We start from the raw sequence: 21,653 nt of genomic DNA, 5'->3' as shown, positions 1-21,653 counted from the left end.
ACACACACCATATACACAGTGGAATATTACTCAACCATAAAAAAGAATGAAAATGCCATTTGCAGCAACGTGGATGGACCTAGAGCTAATCACACTAAGTGAAGTAAGTCAGACAGAGAAAGACAAATATTATATGATATCACTTATATGTGGAATCTAAAACATAGTACAAAGGAACTTACTTACAAGACAGAAACAGACTCACAGACAGAGAAAACAAACTTTTGGGTACCAAAGGGGAAGGGGGGTGGAATTAGGAGTATGGGATTAACAGATGCACACCACTATATATAAAATAGGTAAACAACAGGGATTTACTGTGGCCTTTATTTTTGATTCTCTCCAATCAAGGGAATTGTTTGGCATTACTAAGTGATTAAAATGTCCAGGTAGTTGCCTCTAATTTGTCCTCCAGAAAGTTCAAAAATAAAGCTCATTAGGTGACATCGCTCAACTTTAATAAGATTAGCGTTGTCACAAAGCCTGGGGGACCACCGCGGGGTAACTTCTGACCCTTCCCCCATTTTTTTTTTTTTGTGTGTGCTATGCGGGCCTCTCACTGCTGTGGCCTCTCCCGTTGCGGAGCGCAGGCTCCGGACGTGCAGGCTCAGCAGCCATGGCTCACGGGCCCAGCCGCTCCGCGGCATGTGGGATCTTCCCGGACCGGGGCACGAACCCGTGTTCCCTGCATCGGCAGGCGGACTCTCAACCACTGTGCCACCAGGGAAGCCCTTCGCCCATTTTTTGTCTCACATGATCACCTGGCTTGTGACACCAGGCAGCTAAGTCTATCACCAAAGGAAAGCCCTGGCAGTCACTCGTTGCCAGGTTCAAGAGGACAGTCACATCCTCCAACCGTCTCTGTAGAAAATGACCCAGGCATTTCCTTCTGTAGTGAAAACTGTCAGAAACCTCAGTTTACAAAGTAAATCCCCAGCACGCTTGACGCGGTTCAGGATCCGCTGTAGGGGGGAACCAAGTTTCCATCATTTAGAGTGACTGCCCCCCTAGTCCCTGGTCCTCCTGTTTCCATTTTTAATGGAGAAAAACATCTCCCCTGAAGTGTTTCCTTTTGCCTGTTGGAGGAAGCGATTTCAGACTGAGGACGGAGGAGCTTTCCCACACACGGGGGACCTGATGCCTCAGCCCTCGGCAGGGCTACGACTCTGGGCCAGTCGCCTGAGCACCAGCGGCCAGTAGGCGATGGATCAGCCTGCAGCTCCAAGCCCATCCTGCCTTCCACCCTCCGCTCCAAGATGCCGGGTTCCACACACCCCGGTGTGGGCGCTGCAGGGGCCGTGTGCTCTCATGGGCAGGTACTCTGCCCGCCCAGACTCGGCACACACGGCCTCTGTTCCTGCAGGTCACCCCAGGACCCCCTTTTCCGGAGGAAGGACCGAGATCCCAGGAGGCAGGCTGCTTGCCTGGGGCGACATCCCAGGTGGGGCTGACCTTGACCGTGCTGCCCACCACCGCACGGGATGCCGGGCCTGCGTTTCTAGTCCGAGTCATTGCACAGATGCTTTAAACCTCTCCAGTGTTTTCGAGTGACACCAAATGGCACATAATTAAAGATAAGGATTTGCCAAGAAGCTTTATGACCCTTGGAAGATAGCAGTTGAGGAAGAACAATCCATTCTCATTGTGGCTCAGTGTTTTAATTGTGAAGCAGAAGCCAAACGGACCACCCAGCAGACAGTGCTGCCGTGTCCAGTGTCCTGACCTGTCACCCCTGCCCGACAGTGCTCAGCCATCCTCTCCTCGAAAATGTCCACTCGAAATAGCTAATTAATAGAACTTTAGAATTCTGCACTGGTTATCTTCAAAATGTGACCAGAAATAAGCACAGTAAGATCAATTTGGCTTAAACAAACTCTGACACATAAATGAAAAGACTGAATTAATATAGTTTATCACTCTGTATCCCGGCTTCCTAAGTCAGTCCTACAGATAATAATTCGGCTAGGAAGTCACCATTTATGCCAGATTAGCTATAAAACTTGCCAGTTTCTTTTGTGCTACTCTTGGCTCTGGAGGGAGAGAGGAGGATCTAATTTGTCTGTTCTTACCTTCCTGTCAGCACCAAACAACAGTATTTGTGAATTAACTTAGCATGAACATTGCAAACTCTGAACTAACGTTCATACTAAACTGAGACAGTGTAAGAGAGAAGCAGAGACCAGCGCTGGGAACAGACTGGCCTGGGCTTGAGTTCGAGCCGCACTCACTACTAGCTGGATGGTCTCAGCAGAATCATTTCCGTTCCATCTCCACCTTATCATCTGTGGACGGAGGTTTCCAGGAGGATCCAATGGCTCATGGCTACAAAAGGGCAGAGCGTTATACCAACACTGGGTAGGTTGTTCTTACTTATTACATAAAGAGTATATCTTTTATTCTAAGAGAGCTATCATCCCAACAGAGCTCAGGCTGATGGTAATGTAACCTCACCACGATGTGTTTTAGAATCCCCCCAGAATAATACTATAACACTCAGTGTGATGGTCAGGTATTATAGAAGCCAAGACTTAGAAGAGAGTTGAGCAGCAAGGAAGTAGTTTTTCTTACAGCTGAAGGAAGAAGAATGGATACATAGGAGGCACTTAGTAAATATCGTATGGATGGATGGATGGATGTGTGGATGGGTGGGTGGATGGATGGATGAATGGATGGGTGGGTGGCAGACACAGTAATTGGAAGAAATAAGAAATTGAGGGAAGATAGACCTGGGCTCTCTGCTGTGCATGGCTACCTCATGGGGATCATATTGGCCTCTTGGTCTGGGGACCTGTGATACAGTTCTGCTTCACGTTTGAATTGTGAGGAACATCTCCATCTCTCTTTAAATAAAGTACAGAATGGCTCCAAAGAACATTTTCCTCATCTGGGCCATGTCTCGTGCCATTAATATAAAACTGATGGCTTAATGGAGTTGCTTTTGATCTGTCAAGAAAAGACACACCTAATTCAATTTTGCTATTTTTCCAAGAGTAAGTGTCTTAATTTGCAAGAGAATGATTTGATTATAATTTTAAGTAATACTGCAGTTATATTTTTAGTCACGAAGATGATATCGAGTGACTCTATGAGACTCAAATGTGGAAAGTCCCAGAGAATTGTGTGAGTTGGGAATTTTATCTTTAACGGCATTCTGGGTTGTTTCTGTGTGTAATGTGACGAATATATTTTAGTCAGAATGAACGGGCTCTTTGACAGGGAATTTTGAATATAAAATATAAAAGCAGGCAGTTTTCATATAAAGTATAAAGTAGAATTATCCCAACATATAAAACCATATAAAATCAAGATGTAAACACCCATCCTTTTTTATCTGTATATCTTCTTTTTAAAGTGTGTGTTACTGTGAGGGATTTTTCTAATTCTGATCTTTGTTCCCACCGGGACGGACAGCCTTGTTTCTTTATTTCCTTCTGCATTACTCTTAAAAACGGGAAATTTCAGGCTTCCCTGGTGGCGCAGTGGTTGAGAGTCCGCCTGCCGATGCAGGAGACACGGGTTCGTGCCCCGGTCCGGGAAGATCCCACATGCCGCAGAGCGGCTGGGCCTGTGAGCCATGGCCGCTGAGCCTGCACGTCCAAGAGCCTGTGCTCCGCAACGGGAGAGGCCACAACAGTGAGAGGCCCGCGTACCGCAAAAAAAAAAAAAAAAAAAAAAAAAAAAAAAAAAAAAAAAAAAATTTCTAGATACTCAAAGTTACCTTTTAAGATGTAGTGTAGTTGTTGAATCTGTTGTCCTTCATGGATGGAACTGGGCCTTCTGTTGGCTGTGGCTACACCAGTCTCTTCTCTTCAGGGGAGAATTCTGAGGTTGAGAGACAGGGCCGCGTCTGGGAGCTGGGGCCCTGAGTCAGGCGCTGGGTTGGGGTCCAGGTGTTGGCATTTACCATCTCGGGGCCTGGAGCCAAACACTCTGCTTCCTGCTCTCCAACCTGCTCCTCTATGAAAAGACAGTAACAGTACAGACCATACACGGGGTCATGAGGATAAGTGAGGCAGATACGGCCTCTAAAAGGCCTCGCACAGTGCTGGATCCTGCAAAGCACTTGACTGTTTCCATCAGTCTCACCGTCTAAACAGAGCCTGTGACGGGGGGGCTCACACTCGGGGCACCTTTGGATTTCTGTGCCACCCACAGGCACCTCACCTGAAGGGCTGTCAGAACAGGACTCGTCTGAGTTCGTGAAAGCGAGTCCTGTACTCTGTGAGGTGCCCCCTGTCTCTGAGAACCTGCAGTATCCGTGCTGGATGCTGGCACTGGGCGTCCCCCAGGCCTCCTCGGCTTCATCAGACAGCGTGTCCCTCCCCCGCCAGGAACACATGGCCACAGGCGGGTCCTTACCCAGCGCTCTTCACTGGGGCCTCGTGAGGAAGTGCCATTTCTCTCCTCCTTTTTTTGGAAGGTGCTGGAAGGACCACTCAAGCACCTAGACTCTCCTCTAGACAAACTGTTTATGACAGAACTGTGTGTATGTATTTTGTTTTCTCTGCACAGCCTAGGACTAAGATAAGCAGAGGTTGTAGAACCCCATATTGAGTCCCTGTGAAACCAGAGTCATTCCAGTAACCCCTGGGAAGTCTGGCCAACCTTGAAGGCAAAGCACAACAATTTCCCACTACATTATTTAAGTGACTTTGTATGCTTCCTGATCATCGCTTTGTTTTAACCTAACACTGATCCAAATGCTGAGACAGGTGTAAAAAGAGTAAAAGAGATGCTTTTTGCCCTCCAGCTGCTCAAAACCCCTTTCCTGGTCACAGAACGAACAAGGCTGGGGTTCTCAGGGCTTCTCTGGCCCCTGTGGTCAGCTCGGGGCCCAGATCCATTGACAGGCCTGGCCGTGTCCACAGATGAGCAGCCCTTCAGAGGGCTGCCTCCGGGGCCACTCGGCAGTACAGCTCAACGCTTGTGTCTGCTTAGCGTAACCTACATGAGCCCCTGGCATCACACATTGTTTCTAATTGCCAGAAATTAGCTGCTTTATCATTATGTGGCAAACACAGTTTTGCTACTCCTGATCACGGAGGAGCTTTGCGTTACTAGAATTCCCCCAAATTTCCAGTTAGGTTTCGATCACTTGGGCAGTATTTTTTCACTCTAAGTGATAAGTCTGTGGATGTATTGAGTTTCAGGTACGGGTCAGCTGCTGTGGTTATCACTCAGGTGTGCTGTGAGTGACGCCCTGTTTTCCCCACTAGAACTGAGTCTGGATGGGCCCCAGGAGGCCCGTTTGCCCCCTTCACAGGCGCTGCTGTCCTCAGTTTCCAGGTCGCTTGCATTTGGTAAACCCCTAACTTTTCTTGGAGTTACTTCTTGTCATTTGGTAATTTGGTATTAAGATGAGTATCTTCCTGGAAAACTCAGATGCCATTAAGCTAGAATTATTTCACAGAAATATAGAAATACTATTTTCTGTTTTCAGATGCAGTCTTATTTATCGTTTTTAAATACAGCTCAAAGTTTTGAAACATCGTAAAAAGGAGTATTTCCTCAAAATTGTTTTTGGAAATGAAAACTCAAGAAAATCTGTACAGAGCTTGGTGCAAGTACTTGGGACTGCAAAATATAATTCTGCCTGAGCCTACCCTGACTTCATCTGGGCCTAGTGGGCTGGTGATGGACAACAGTTGAGAATATTTCAAGAAAATTATAACCAGAACATCTGCCACAGAAGACTTTTCTTGTCCTTTTGGATTTTGTTCTCTTATCTATCATGTACCATCATGAATCCATTTTACTTTTAGAGTCAACCCGGATAGAAATCAATCCATAGGTCACATGGAACTGGCTTTCTTCTCCATAGTGAGAGTGGTTGAGGACTAAATATAGGATGATTTACTTCAAATTACGTTGCACTAAATAATACCTGTCACTTTTTTTTTTTTTTTTTTTTCGGTACGCGGGCCTCTCACTGCTGTGGCCTCTCCCGCTGCAGAGCACAGGCTCCGGACGCGCAGGCCTAGCGGCCATGGCTCACGGGCCCAGCCGCTCTGCGACATGTGGGATCCTCCCGGACCAGGGCACGATCCCACGTCCCCTGCATCGGCAGGCGGACTCTCAACCGCTGCGCCACCAGGGAAGCCCTCACATATATTATTTAATAACTTGTCCCTTACAGTCAGCGATGATAGAGTTTAAAATCCACGTGTACTGCTATTTAATTGTCGACCCTTTTTATTCCTTGCCACAAAGAGAGTCTAAGACAGTTAGAGACAGTTCCGCATTTCTAATTGTTTTCCACTTGGTTGTAACTTCGTGGATATTAAACGCCAACAAATTGTCAGCAGTAGTCATCTCTTTAACTGACATTGAGAGCACATTTGTTAGCTCCTAACACACCGTAGCTCTGGGATGAGTGAGAATCTGTGAAAGAGAAACAGTTCAGGTGACACTGAGTCCCTTCCACCCAGAAACCAAGTTATTGGCATCAGCCTGGCCGACCGTGGTCCGTACTGATCAGTCACTTCTTGGGTCGTTTCATCAGCAAAGCAGCCAGCGGGGTCTCTGCTGTCTCTGCTCATTCACTCGACAGTGCAGCCTCTAGATGGGAAAGAGGCCAAACGCCTGTTTTTCTCATCACTTATGTTTTTACTGAGGTGAGGCTTGGAGGGACGGTGTCACAGGGCCCTTTCTTGCCTGGTGATTTACGGAAGGTGAGACACACGGGGCGCTGGGGAGGTTGGAAATGGAAAAAAAGCGCGTGACTGAGGGTGTGCTCCTCCCACATAGATGCCTGCGAAGAGCTGATGCGAACGTTCCTAATCAAACTGGACATCAGTCCCTCGCACCCTCAGAGCTCCTCCCATCCTAAGAGCAAGACCTTCCTTTCCCTATGCCTATGAGAGCAGACCTTCTCCAAAAGTCTGTAATTTAATAGCCTGAAGAAAATCTATTTTTCCCCATTTCCATTTACTCTGGTCATTTCCTCAGAATTATTCTTAAACTTGGTTAAATGTGTCTTTTCTCCTTTCTTAGCAGTGGTGCGCTGTTTCCTCTCCAGGAGTGTACCATTAGGGTCTGAAACCTAATCTAATATCTTATGTGTTTAATTTCCTTTTCCCAAACATCTATCTCTTTGGCTACATTGTTCAGTGAAGTCGTCCTCTTTATCCGTTTCCAGGCTGTGACATTTAGTTTGAATGATTCATTTATTTGGGGTCTTAAAGAGTCCTAGAATTTAAATTTGCATTATATTTGAAAGACAAACAAAATCTTTGTAAAAAATGATGTATGGCTTTAGGCTGTACCTGGCACCTGCTCCTGTCTTGATTTATTATGGAATTTCATCCATTTATTTCGGATTATCAAATGCCAGCCCAGCCCACCTGTGGAGTATCTCTCCCTCCGGGTGGCAGGTACCAGGGAAGAGGTTAAGGGAGCAGACCTGAGACACGTGAGCGGAGGCCCCTCCCTCCAGAAACACATGGCCCCAGGCTCCTGCCCTCCCTCTCCTGCTGTCCTGTTCCCTCCTCCGCGGGCTTCTGCCCCCAATCCGCAGTGGGGAGGAGGGAGTTCCCAGTGTGCGTCCTCCCCTGGTCTCCTCCAGGACCGGCTCCAAGTCCGTGACTCGGGGCCATTCATCTCCAGCCCAGGCCTGGACCGAGCCTCTTCCCCAGCACTACTTCCCTGACGCCTTCAGACCCTGCACACTCCCGTCCCCTCTCCATCCTCTGCATCCACCTCTGAACCTAAGCCACAGCCCTGCGGTCTGGCCAGAGCGAGTGTCCCCACGCCGACCAGAGCATCCTGCGGTCCACAGCACCTCCATTCCCCTCCACCTCTGCTCTCCAGAGGCCCGTCTCTCCTCCCTCTTTCTGACTAGTGGCCCTTCCTCTGGGGCCTTTCACACACGTCCCTCCCCTTGTTCCATCCCCACCGCCCCGCCCCGCCCCATGACCTCTCAAGTACAGAGTAGACCTGTCTGCTGTTGCAGAACCTCCAGCGGTGGTTCTCTCAGGGGCTAGAGACCCTGCGCTCCTCCCATTACCACAGGCCCTCAGGGAACCCCTCCACCCGCTGGGTCCCTGTGCCCTATGCAGGTCCTGCCCGCCTGGCAAATGATGAGTTTGTGGCTGTCTTTTCAGATAAGCTGTGGGTACCGTGAGGGACAAAGCTGTCTCTTTTTGATCCTGGTCTCTCCAACTCCTAGAAGAACCCCTGGCACACGGTTCAGGGATCTTGCGTGAATAAACGCCACATTTTAGCATGGCCAGGCCACCTTTCCACTTGTTCTGGATTGTGGTCAGTGAGGACCTTTTAATCAGAAGACCTTCCCCACAATGCATCGCATGTACCGTGTACTCAGAGGCATTTGGGGGGACAGTTTTTCATTGAGGTATAATTCACATACCTAAAATTCAGTGGTTTTTAGTCTCTTCACCAGATTGTCCGATTCCAGAGCATTTTTGTGCCCCCATCCCCATCAGTAGTCACTCCTCATCCCCTTCTCCCCCCAGTCCCTGGCAATCACTAATTTCTTTTCTGTCTGTGGGTTTTCTTATTCTGGACATTTATAGGCATCAGTTCACACAGTGCGAGGCCTTTTGTATCTGGCTTCTTTCGCATAGCATAGTTCCCTTCTCAAGTTTCACTCATGTTGTAGCATGTTCAGTATTTCATTCCTTTTTTATGAATATACGAACAATATTACATTGTCGTCAGTTTATGGACAGTTGGGCTGTTTCCACTTAGGGGCAATTACGAATAATACTGCTGTGAACATTTGTGTACACATTTTTGTGTGAAGGTATATTTTCAGTTCTCTTGGGTACATACCTAGAAGTGGATTTTCTGGATCATATGTGTAACTTTATGGGAAACTTCCAAACTTTTCTACAGTGGCTGCACCCTTTTACTTTCCCTCCAGTGTCTCTGCATCCTCACCGACACTTGTTCATTCTTGTCCTTTTGATCATAACCATCCCAGTAGGTGTGACGTGCTATCTCACTGTGGTTGGATTTCCATTGCCCTGATGACTAAAGGATGCTGAGCATCTGTTCATGTGTTTGTCAGTCATGTAGATATCTTCTTTGGAGAAATGTCTATTTAATTGTGCTGTATTTTATTATTGAGTTATAAGTATTTTTATATATTCTGAATATGAGATGCCTATTGGGTAAATGCTTTGCAAATACATTCCCTCATTCTGTGGGTTGTGTCTTCCCTCACTTGATAGAGTCCTTTGAAGTACAGAAGTTTTTATTTTGATAAACTCTCATTTTCCTATTTTTATTTTGCTTGCTTGTGCTTTTGGCTTGTGCTTTTAAAGGTTTATCCTTTGGTCAATATTCAAAACATCACCTGAGAAATGAAAATGTGTTATTATCATCCTCTGCCTCTATTCCAAAAGCTCCTGGTCGTGGGCCCAACAGAAGACATCAGCTCATTCATTTCCTAGTTTTGTAAACTATCCTTAGCCGTTCCTTCTCAGAGCTCAGGGTCTGCCACTGTGGGCTTATCATCTTCCTAGGTTTAAAGTGTATCTGTGGATATATTCAGGGGTGCTTTCCTGCATCCACAGCTGTCCTAAGTAATGTCCTTCTCCCCGGGTTTCTGTGAGCCTGGGGTCTGTCCTTGTGTGAGGAGTGTCCACTCTTCTCACCTATACCTCTTCCTCCCATGGTCACCCGGGGAGGCTGCTTCCTCCCCTGCCTCTGCTCCACACCCTTTTCCTTCCAAGTCAGGGGCGTCAACCAACCTGACCATATATATGTCATTCGCTTCTGAAATTAGGTGAAGAATAAGTCTAAAATATTAAGACGTTTGTAGAAGCCCGTTGCTTGAACATAGAGATGCAAGTCAGCATCAGCCTCTTCAAACCTCGAGGGCGCTCTGGACTTGCCTCAGTACTGGCAGATCTTCTAAGGGTGAGCAAAACACCTCGGGAAGACACTGCTGCTCCCGTGCCTCCGACCATGCAGGCCTCCAGTGACCCAACCCAGCCTTTCAGCTGCACCCCCCGCCCTTCCTGCTGCCCTGTGGCTCCAGCCTCCTTCCCCTGAAACTCCCCGCTTCCAGCTCCTGACTCCTGGCGCCAGATATGCTCTTATCATCCCCCCTCCCGGCCCTCACAGTGGTTAACCCCTTCCCTGCCACCTCTTCAGAAAGCCTGCCCCTCTTGTCCCTATGTCCTACCTGACACTAACGTGAGGACAGTGAGCCTTAGCCTGCAGGCTTGTCCCTGCTGGAACGCAGGCTTGGCGAGGGCGGGGACAGCATCTCTGACCTTCTCCCAGTTGCGTGCCCATCACCGGGCTCACGTGGGTGCTCAGTACTCGTTTCTTGAATGGGTGAACACTTGTGTGAAGGTGGACTTGCTTTTTGGAAAGGGCAGAGTCACTGGAGATCAGGTTTTCGAAGCAGAGTGAGATCATACGCAGAGATCATACGCCTGGGTCCGCGGATATCTGTAAGATTTTGACCGCTCTCTAGTTCATCCTTGGTGCATAGCAAGTCTAGCAAAGAATTTCTGTAGGAAAACGTATTTTTTTCGCAGTCGCACCCCCGGCCCCCTGAATGGTGTGTGTATCCATGTTTGAGGCAAGCTCTTTAAATCCCACCTGTCAAAGTTCTCCATGACATTCTGAAAATGTTGAGCTCTAATATTTTGGCCTATTTCTGGGACTAATAAAAATAGCTAGGGAGTTCCCTGGTGGCCTAATGGTTAGGATTCTGGACTTTCACTGCCATGGCCCGGGTTCAGTCCCTGGCCAGGGAACTGAGATCCCTCAAGCCACGCACTGCAGCCAAAAAACAACAACAAAAATAGCTAATATTTTTAGCTAATAGTAAAAAACTAACTAAAAATGGCACTGGCTGTTTTCTGCTTTCTCCGTGTCTGAATCAAATGGACTTTTCTACCATCATTATCCCTAACAACCAACATACCTTTCCTATCTCCCCACTTTGGCTTAAAGAAGCTCATTCTGTCCTTTCCGTGGGTAAGAAAGGATCCACTTGATTTGTGCTGTATTCCATTGTCACCAGATGCTTATTTTTATTATGAACTGTTTTATACATACTAGAAAACATATAACATTTACCCCCCCATGTGCACCAACCGATGTGTTTGAGACCCTCCCATGGGCCACCTCCACCCCCGCCCCTGAGATAACACTTGTTAGAGTTTCACTGCGTATGTGTGCATCCCTCAGCAATATGTTTCACTTTGCCTGTTTTTTTGTTTTTGTTTTTGTTTTTTTTGCAGTACGCGGGCCTCTCACCGCTGTGGCCTCTCCCGCTGTGGAGCACAGGCTCTGGACGTGCAGGCTCAGCGGCCATTGCCCACAGGCCCAGCCGTTCTGCGGCATGTGGGATCCTCCCGGACCGGGGCACGAACCCGTGTCCCCCACATCGGCAGGCGGACTCCCAACCACTATGCCACCAGGGAAGCCCTGCCTGTTTTTAAATTTTATGTAAATAGAGTTTCACCGTGTGTGTTCTTCAGTAACTTGCTTTTTTCATTGAATGTAGTTTTGAGTTCCATTCATGCTAATACACAGACCTGTAGTTTATTTTCTGTATATGTATTATTTTCTATATAGTGCTGTATAGTATTCCACCGTGCAGCTGCATTTATCAGTGGGTGTCCAGAGGCCGCCTCCTCCAAGGCCCTGTCCACTCTTGGGAAGTACAGAGAAGGTCCAGGAAAGAAGGGTTTCAAGGTTTGGGAAAAAGTACCATCTGCAACATGGCCTCTTTCAAACAGTTCTCTTTACTCCTTGAATTAAAAAAAAAAAAAAATGGAGTTATCCCAAGATTTATTCCCAGATAACTTTTTGGCTTTGAATAAGCCAAAAACTGAAGTAATTGTTATTTTTATGAATGTATAAAGTCAGCGTGGTCTGTGGGTATCAATGCAGCTTAAACCTATGTACTCAAGTTTCAGTTATAGGTTGACTTTTATGCCCATATATATTTAAGTCAGTTGATTTATTCTCATTTGGAGTTTAATTCCCAACCTTGCATAAGATCATGAACTTAGAATTTATGTGTTTTAGAATTTAGTATATTAGCTGAAAGCAGTAAAATTAGAAGACCCGAGTTCTAGTCCCAGTTGCACCCCTGAGTGACTGTGGCTCTAGAGAAATCACTTGAGCTCTTTGAGCATCCATTCTTGATCAGTAACACGGAGACCACAGGACTCACCCCAGCTCACGTGGGTCTAGCATAAAGGAGGCTGTTGCCTAAAGCCTGACACAGAAGACCCCCTCATTTATCCACCCTGTTCTTTCTGGAAGACAAACTCATAAACCCACATTGGAGATGAGGGGGAACAGGAAATCCACATTTATGGTGCTTCTCTTGTGTGATGGGACCTGGGTCAATGCTTCCTCTGATGATTCTATCCAATCTATCTAATCTTCCCACAGCCCCGAGAGCTGGTGTCAGCGTCAGCATCCCCACCGTACACAGAAGGCAGCCGAGGCTGGGGACTGGGGAGGAGTTGGCGGGTGGGGTTCAAGCTCCAGCCCATCCTCCTGAGAAGAGCAAGCTCCTTTCTTACTGTCATGCTGCTACTGTCATTGCTAAAAATTAAAACAAATAATAATCAGAATAAATTTGGGGACTTGGCTTTGGATTTTCAGGCTCTTGCAGCCCAGCAGAGTTTATCTTGAGGGTTTAGGCAAGTTCTCTTGGAGGTTTTTGGGAAAATGTAACCAGTGAAGACATATGGCTTCTTTATTCAAGTGGAGGAATATTGAGTAGACAGAGTAGGTCACTAAAAACTCAAAATTATCCGGAAACCGAGATGGATTTCTAGTTAGTAATTTGAATGTTCTCTGAATTGAGGAATCAAGGGGAAATTTTCTCTTTAATAAAGTACTGTGTGTGTTATTTAATGAGGTAATAATTCAGGAGAGAATATAAGTTTCACATTTGTTAGTGAACTTGCTGAGAGCAGAAGGGCAAAGGCTGGTATTGAAACAGGTGTTGGATGTGTGACCAGGTGCCTCCGTAGCCACCTGCTTCCGGTCAGAGGTCACTAATCATCCACTGCCTGGCATTACTTCAGCATTCAGTTCATGTCTTAACATGTCTTACACGTGAAGAGACAAACCTTATAAAGCCTTTGATGTCTAAATTATAAATGCCTTTTTGAATAGAAAGCAACCAGCATTGAAGCCCTAAGGATGTTGGGTAAGAAAATGATGGAAGACACTGCTCCTGGTTAGTTGCCCTTAAGAGTAGTGCTACTAACAAATTCCGTTAAGATCCCAGAGCTACATTTTCTTAAAGCTACTTAAAAAAAAAAAAAAAAGATTTTGGCATGCGTGAGCTCCTTGGCTGTTTCTAAATGGTGCCAGAGTTGGGGTGATGTTTGTTTTCTCTTTGTCATGGCGTTTACATGCCCTGGCTTGGGCTGTGAGTGCAAACGCATTTCATGCTCTCCGGGTCTCACCCCATTCCCTAACAGATGTTTGTCTGAGAGACGACACCCAGTTCAGCACAGTGTAGCCCAGCCTGGGGTGGGGAGTGTCTGCTCCACGTGACAGCCAGGGAACCTTCTAGGAAGCACCCCTTCCTCGAGGACCCTGTCCTGAACACACCCTTCTGTGCTCTGGCTCCCATGGTACCTCCATTGAGGAGTCAGACCATAAATATTTATTGCACCTGAGAATCTCAAAACTGGATTATTAACCTGAGAGTCCAGTGCTGGATTTGCCCTCAGGAGCCTAGATCTCTCAGCCTTGACAAGGGACAAATTTATGGACAATAGGAGAGTGTCGCTCAGGACGGGGCTGCCAGGCCACCCTGCGGGTCCTGTAGGTGGTGGTGTACACGGCGTCCCTTTGTGGTGGACGGTGAGCTCGGTCAGCGTCGCGGCCCCCCCTCCAGATGTGTGGCCTCCGCCGTGTCTTCAGCCCAGCGCATCCTCACATCCGAGCACTGTGTGTGGGTGTCTGGGCTCAGCGGGGCCTCGGGACCCAGCAGGACGGGCCTGCAGAGGCCGAGAGCAGACTGTACTGAGAGGGGGCCGGGAAGGGGCGCTGACAGGGCCACAGGCTCAGGTGGTCTTCAGCCGTAAGTTGAGCTCAGCTTTTTGAGTAATTTGTCACGCCTGGCTTGGCCCCTGCTGGGCCTGCACGTGCCAGTTCAGTGTCACAGTGCCTGTCCGCCAGCCGGCCGTCCAGGCCTAGCGTCCTGCTGTTCGCGGCCCAGCGGCTCGGAGGGCCGCACTCAGTGACAGCCAAGTGCTGTGCAGAATAAGCGTGTTCATAATGAGACGTGAATGGCATTAGCAGGTCCCTCCAGGCCTGGGCAGCCTGTCCGGGAAGGCGAGTCACCCGGAGTTCAGCCCTCCATGCAGGCTCACGCAGCCAGGCCTCAGGATGCTGTGATCATCTCTGTAAACCATCATATATCATCAGAGGGGCCACTTTTGAACCTTTAAACTCATGTTCCTCTTTAAAAGTTGCATAGAGCCGGCCTGCAGAGAAATTCTGGAATAGCGCAGCCCAGGAAGGCTTTCCCCAGTGATGGGCGTGTCCTGTATCTGCACAATCCAGGCCGGTGGCCCCTGGCCACACGTGGCTGTGCATGCTTGAAATACGACGAGTAGGACAGAAGAACCGAATTTCTATTTCTTTGTATTTATTAGTTTAAATTTCAGTGTAGCTAGGCACCTACGGCTCGTGGCTACCACGTATGCACAGCCAGCCCTAGAATGTCTCTGGTCTCCTCCCAGGGTGAAAACCCTTCCCTGAATGTAATAAAAGGGGGAGGAGGAGGGGAAGAGCCTCTCCCGGGAAGCTCATGAGCATCCTCTGCCAAAAGAATAGAAAAATTTTCTCCTCTTTTAAAACACATGCTTATCAACAGCTTATTGGAAGGGCATAATTTTCCCCAACTTACATTTTTAAAAGAGGCCATTTTGAAAAGATCGCTTTAAAATATGGTGAGAAATGCTAGAATTACTTTTGCCCTTCTGGAGCTGCACATAGTAAACTGGCGGTGACCCTCATTCCCCCTGTTCCTGGAGAATTAGCACGATTTTCAAAACGACTAAAACATGTCTCTTAACTTTTGTGTTGATCACAGGAAGGGGGGCTAAGACATCACGCCGACTCCCCCGAGTGTTAATTCATAAAACCCTACATGTGGCACTTCCATCCGCTGTCAGATTGTCCTGACGTTATCCTGTTATGGGGAGGCATGATTCACCTTCCGAGGAAACAGAAGCCACACACAAAAGGGGAAGATTTGCTTTCTGCCCTGTGAAAGGCTGCCACACGCAGGGGTCCTATTAAGACAGCTGGAAAGTTGCTTCAGCGTGTTACGCTTCTAAGTTTTATTGGTGACTGGTTTTTGATTACACATTTGAATGCGTGTGTTCCAGACTGCAGTTTTAATTAAAAGGCAATAGTCTTCTTTTTTTAATATTGCATTGTACGCTCCCTGCTAGATTCTCCCCACTTATTCTTATTTTCTAATGCTCGTGGCTTATCTCGGCTTGAGGCTCTGGTGCCCTTCAGAGCATACCTTCCTGGCCTTCCCTCTGCCCAGTGGTCTTATTTTTTAAGTGTGTGTCACCACTTATTGCTTGGAGTATCGATTCATTTTATCAGTAGGCTGAGAAGGACGTTTCATCCACAGAACTGAGAAGGGGCGATCCAGCGCTGTCCCACGGTTGTGGATAGAAAGGGATGAGGCCGCTACCAATGTCTCTGTTTTTGTTTGTTCCAATCCGGTTGATGACCTTTTGCTATGATTCTGGAACTATTGGTTTTTTGTTTTTTTTTTCAGTGATACTAGTTTGGGTGCAGTTGAAACCTAAGGGAAACTTGGGCCTCCAAATTGGAATGTTCTCATGAATCATGACTTCTCATGAATCATGACTCATATTTAATTCTCCAACAGGATGTTCACGAACTTGCAAGGTACCTCTTCCCACACAAGTGTAAGAGACGCATGATTGTATTTAACACAAGGTGAACTCTGTCACTGTCATTCTGCATGAGCACTTGTTTCCTTAACCGACTCCTGCAGCTACGAGGAGCGAGCCCTGTATCTCGAAGCAGTAATCCAGAACCATCGCGAAGTCATGACGTTTGAGGATTTCACAGCCCAGGTCTTCTCCCCGTCTTCCAGCTACTCCGTCAGCGGAACTGGTGAGTGGCCGCTTTATTCTCCCCTCGTGCCCTCCAAACGCTCGCACCGCAGATGTACGCCCGTTTTTCACAGATAAATGCTCGCGAATGTACGAAGCCGCGCATTCTCCCCCTGAATCCACTAATGAATATCAAAAGGAGGGATGACATTCATTCTGATTTGTTTTGTATCCAAGCTGTTCGCCCCGTCCTTTGCCCCCGCCATCCTGTTAACCTCCGCATCCAGCGAGGTTAATGCACTTGTTGTCAGTCATGTGCTCCGGTTCACTTGGGGGTGTGGGTTGTTTCAGAGCGACCCCCGAATCAGTGCTTACTTGTCAAAAAAGAGTTCCTCACCGTCGAAGCCGTTGCCACCGATGCTTAATGGGGATTAGGCTGCTGAGATGCTCGGGTCAGGGATTAACGCGGGAGCAGCGAGAGGACAGTGTCCCTTGGCCATGGTGACGGCAGCGTGACGAGCTCGCTTTCCTTCTGGAGCGGTCGGCGTCCCAGGGACCATCCGCCGAGAGCAGCACCTGGTGTGGACCTGCTCCAACACTGGCTCACAATCACTTTCACTTATTAGGCCAGTGGAAATTTTTTAAAAATGTTGGTTTTAGGTTTACCTCTTTTTATATTTCCAATTTAGGAAAGAAAAAAAAATATGTGCTGGCACTTAAACTGATGATATGATTACTGTGGGGTTTTTTTTTTCCCAAAGAGTAGAATGACTTGTAAATTTCTGTATGTAATTACAGATTAATTGCCTTTCAGAAAGCAAATAGGATATGGAGTCAATGCACGTTGAAATCCTTGATGAGGGGCTTCCTTCCTCTTCCACTAGGGCGGGCACAACTGTTAGAGGGCCTACTAGATTTCTGCCCTGTGTCCGTTGCCTCTGATCGCTGCCTGGCTTCTCCCATCCTGACTTGTTAACAAATATCTTACACACAAAGTGAAAAAAATTAAATTCGGTGAAATAAATCACTTACAAATAAAATCAGCCATGCATCATTGTTGAGCATCGCTGGCTCCAGTCCTGGCCTCCCCGAGCTTTGTCGGGAGATAAGAGGGAGAGGCTGGCCCCGCACGGGGAGCCGGGAGCAGCAGGCAGAAGGCCTGGGAGATAAGCGGCCACGGAGGTGCGGGAGCTGCGAGATTAACATAATCACGCCTCTGCTTCCCTGGCGAGGCGTCCAGAAACACAGGGATGGCCTCTATTGATCTTTGTTGAACTGGAATACTAAGCAACATGAGAAAAGCTTATAACTTAAAGCTTTGATTAATGTTTCTTACATTAAAAAAGTAGAACAGCTGTGAATTGAATTCTTTTATACACTGCCAACATTCTATCTACAACCAAAAAAACCCACAAAAATCGGTTTCAAGGAAAATGAAGATTTCATACCCAGTCTGGCTAGAGGTTTAAAATCACTTCTAATTTATAGGTGAGAGAACATGAAGGGTCTACAGCAAAGCTAGTTTTTTAAAGATCTCATTCAGCTTTTTCCCATCCTCCTGAAGTACTGGGACTGAAGTTTTTAGTGCAGCGTAGTTTGTTTTTTTTTAATCTCGAGAAGGCTTTTTGTTTTTTAAAATTAAATGAAATTAAGCCATAACTAGATGTTTCCACTTCTTAACTGTTATGTGCTTAAGGCTCTTGATTAAGATGTTATTGAAACCAATATTGAGGAACTTTATTTTCTATGTATATTTTAGTCTCTATATAAATTAATTTGCTCTTTCCCAGAAGTTCATAATTATTTAAAGCAGTTCAAATGAGTCCATCTGTAGGCAACATCTTAAGTGAGCCTCTAGGAGTGATTTGGGGGTTTTAAGACTTGCCGTTTGGAGACGGGCTGCTATAAGAACGTCACTGAACAGATAAAAGTTCTGACGGCTCGTTAAGAGTGGGCATGGGAACCTGTATGAAAGGGACATGAAACCAAAGATGAGATATCTAGACAAATGCCAGTCCTTCCTCTTTTCAAATTATTGACAGCAGTATCACATGTCATAACACGCAGGGTTCAGGGTATTCCATGTGGAGTGATAACATTTTCTATGCATACAGCCCCAACCCACGAGTGCGATCATAAGTCTGGGCTTAATGTTCTCTTTCAACGCTTTGTGTATCTGCCCACGACAACCATCAGGAAAGAGCTAGAAATGAACTTGGTTTGCCCAGGAATCTGAGGGGTACATTTCTGTCCCATTTACAGGCCCACTTTCAGAACCACATCCTCATTTTCAGACCAGTTTTGCTTTTGAGGAATCCCTGTTCCCTGTCAGTTACCACTTCGACAGACGAAAACATTTTTCACCGTGTTTTATTTTCGTGGGACAAGTACAGGCAAACCCAGATGAGCCAGGCAGCTTAAACTAAGAAATTGAGGTGAGGTCTGCTCTTCCAAGCGACAAGCCAGCTGGAAAAATTGACCCTGAGCGGCTTAAGCTCCCACAGCGCTCTTAGGATCTGATCACACCATCTCGGCAGCGGTGTCTTCAGAGCAGGGCCTCAGGCCCCCGCTCACAGGCACCGTCTGAGGAACTCGGGGCTCAGATCTTCTTTGTGTCCTTGCAACAGGGCCCTGTGGTCAAGCACAGGGACAGTGGCCTGAACACTGTGTTCGGCCCACACTGTACCCTGGGAAATGCCTCCCCTGCTCCCCAGGCTCCCCTACCTCAGCACTGCCGCCTGTCACCCAGGGCAGCCCAGAGGGGCATCTGGACTCACGTAGGATCTTCTATTGTTAGGCTAACAGGTGGGCGCTCAGCTTATTAAAAGAGGTTCAGAACAACTATTTTCCCAGTCAGAAAAATGTTACTTTAAACACCTCCTGCCCTATATCTCTTCTGCCCATTACTCATGTTGGTAATGCCCAGAGCATAAAAGGTACTTGAGCTGACTTTGCACCCAGCTCTGTAGTTTGCATCTCTTTTGACTCCTTCCTTATTGACCAGCAATTTCTAAAAGGTGACCAGTGATAAAATACGGGCTGCAGTAAACACACACACACACACACACACACACACACACACACATATAAGTACATATCTATGTTTTATGCCTGTATGTATATGTGCATTTCACACACACACACACACACACACGCATACACGGATACATGGGGGTGAGAGACTAAGTTTGTGTTTTCAAGCATGTTTCCAGGCAAGGGGGTGGCAGAGAGGCCTTTAAAGAGTTAACTGGAAGGGGAGGGGCTGATGTAATCACTGCAGCTCATAGCCAAGTGCATCTGTTCACCATGAGGTCATTCTTCTGCATGCTAATGATTTGGAAAATCAAGTCTAATGCTTGACATTATCGGAAAGGCTATAAATAGTACAAATCTTTACTTTTTGGAAGCTGCTCTTATAAACTAAAGGAGAAAACAAAAAGAAGAGGGACTTTAGCTTGGACTTGAGATTTTTTTTTTCCAGAACTGCTTTAAAGATCGTGTCTGGACCTTAAAGTCTTGGAGGAATCCACTTACGTCTGTTGATAAATGAATCCCCAAATCACTATTACAGTCACAGCTAGCAATTTGGGAGTGGAGAACTATTGGCATGTGTACTTTGATGTCTGATTGTAAGCATTTTCAAGTACCTTGCTCAGAAGTTGACCAAGATGGGTTTTTCTCAAAGAATGCCTAAAACCAGGTTAAACGAGGGGTCCTTCTCCGGAAACGTGAATTGACCGCGTTTGCTGAAGATGGCTTTCTGCTTTAATGGTGCTGTCGAGAGCCAGCAGAGGGAGCACAGATCTTTGTTTATTTGTTAGCCCTGCATAAACACATCTGATTTCTCCAGATCTGGTCAGAAGCAATTCCTCCTTCACAATAGGGCTGGATTGTAAAGGCTCCAGGATTTAGAGCAAGTGGAAGGAAACTCCTCACCAGGCCCCATCAGACTCTGCCACTTTTCATGTAGGTCATATTTGGAGCTTAAACCAGATTAGCCTGAGTCGGTGTCAGGCTGGTGCCACCGCTGCAGCTACTGTGCAAGAACGGCAGACTTGCATCTGCACGCCCAGGAGGGTGCACTCTTGGAAAGGCTTATTGTGCTCACCTACCTGATGAAAAAGATTTGTCAGACTTGTCTACAACAAAATCACTGTTTTAAGTTCGCAGAAGCTATCAGAAGATCCTGCCTGGGATCACTGGGTCATTCTGGTGGCAAGTGTCCCCGTGAGACTGCAGATGTGTTACACATTGGCCCCAAAGTGAACCTGGCGTGTGGATGCTACACAGCCACATAGCCCACCAGCCTTTGGCTCGAGGAGGAAGCCGCACCCATCTCTCACTTGCTAAGAACCCCGATGGCAGGTGTCCTAGCCCTTCTGCAGTGACCCCGTCACGGCCATTTGCTGGGCGGTAAGCCATCAAGTCAGTCGGCAGAAACAGCACAAGGTGGAACTAACTCTAAACCCCCAAAGATGAAAGGATTTCCCTGTTCGATGAGGGTGGTCACTTCACAGATTCATTCGATGTGTCCCCCTCTTTCCCTCCCTCCCTCCCTCCCTGCAAAAGCGGTCTGAATAAGGTTTTGCTGGATGGCACTTCTTATGTATTCACCTTCCTCATAAATTTGCTGAAACCAGCCAAGAGCATCGTAGACCGTGAAGCTAGAAGGGGCTTCAGGAGACCCCACGTCCAGCCCCTCACATTCTGATAAGCTGCACCACCAATGAGGAACGACCCGGGGCACCAACCTCAGCCCCTCCACCCTCTTCTCCTCGCTGTGAGGTCAATGTGTCAGGACAGCATCCCAGGCTCAGAGGGTGACCGTTTCCCTCAGCCCCCGCTGCCCTGGGTAGTTTGTCACCTAACACTGGTTGTTGTTGACCTTGGTCATAGAGCTCCTGACCAGCCAGTGAGAAGGGAGTTTTTCAGTTTAAACAACCTGTGCAGCCTCTCTGGGAGTAGAGAAGCGAACACTGTCTCAGTGTCTTTTGGAACCGAGTCTGCTGGGGAAAGCTATTTCTCCCTCTTTGTGGTCCTTCAAGAAGTCTTCATGAGATAAGAGTGGGGTTTGGGAAAGACGTTGACAGGACCGCAGGAACTGGGGCTCCCAGCGCATGCTCTGTGATGCTGTGGGTTCTGCTCGTTCCTGTCACGGTGGCAGTTTCTGCGTTTGTTGGCCAGTACGCCCATGGGACCGTGAAGGTCTGTGGGGTCACCTAGCAGCTGTAGCTACAGAATCCTTCTAACTGACCACATCGAACAGATCAGGGAACTGAAACCCAGAGTACACCCCGACTTCATATAGTCAACAGACGCACATCAGATGCTCCCAGGTGCCCGGGTAGGTCAAGCTCCAGGGCTCCAGGGGGCCGTCCCAAGGCCGCGAGGGGCTTCAACGTTCTGGGGGTGCTAGGAACACAGCAGGATCCGGGCCCCGAATACTGGAGTGGAGGGAGAAGGCGGAGCCGTCAGCAAGCCTCGGGCCAACCTTCGTGTCCCGGGGTTTGTATTTTCCTCCCTTGGTGCTGGATACAGTGCGGCCTGGCCTGCCCTTGCTCCAGCCTCAGATCCCACTGTCTT

At 47.6% G+C, this 21,653-nt stretch overlaps 1 protein-coding gene across 5 annotated transcripts in view; it reads left to right on the top strand.

Annotated features, from left to right (window-relative positions):
• The window catches only part of RALGAPA2 (Ral GTPase activating protein catalytic subunit alpha 2), a 284,049-nt gene that overhangs the window by 245,271 nt on the left and 17,125 nt on the right, over nt 1-21,653 (top strand). For all 5 annotated transcript variants that reach the window (XM_082643726.1, XM_082643727.1, XM_082643725.1 and 2 more), the window contains one exon: nt 16,010-16,131. In XM_082643726.1, the coding sequence (XP_082499852.1) occupies nt 16,010-16,131 (122 nt within the window). The remainder of the gene's footprint in view (nt 1-16,009; nt 16,132-21,653) is intronic.

The sequence above is a fragment of the Mesoplodon mirus genome (genome assembly GCF_964341445.2).
Source record: "Mesoplodon mirus genome assembly, chromosome: 15".
Classification (NCBI taxonomy): Eukaryota; Metazoa; Chordata; class Mammalia; order Artiodactyla; family Ziphiidae; genus Mesoplodon; species Mesoplodon mirus.
This window is presented reverse-complemented; position numbering and strand designations above follow the sequence as displayed.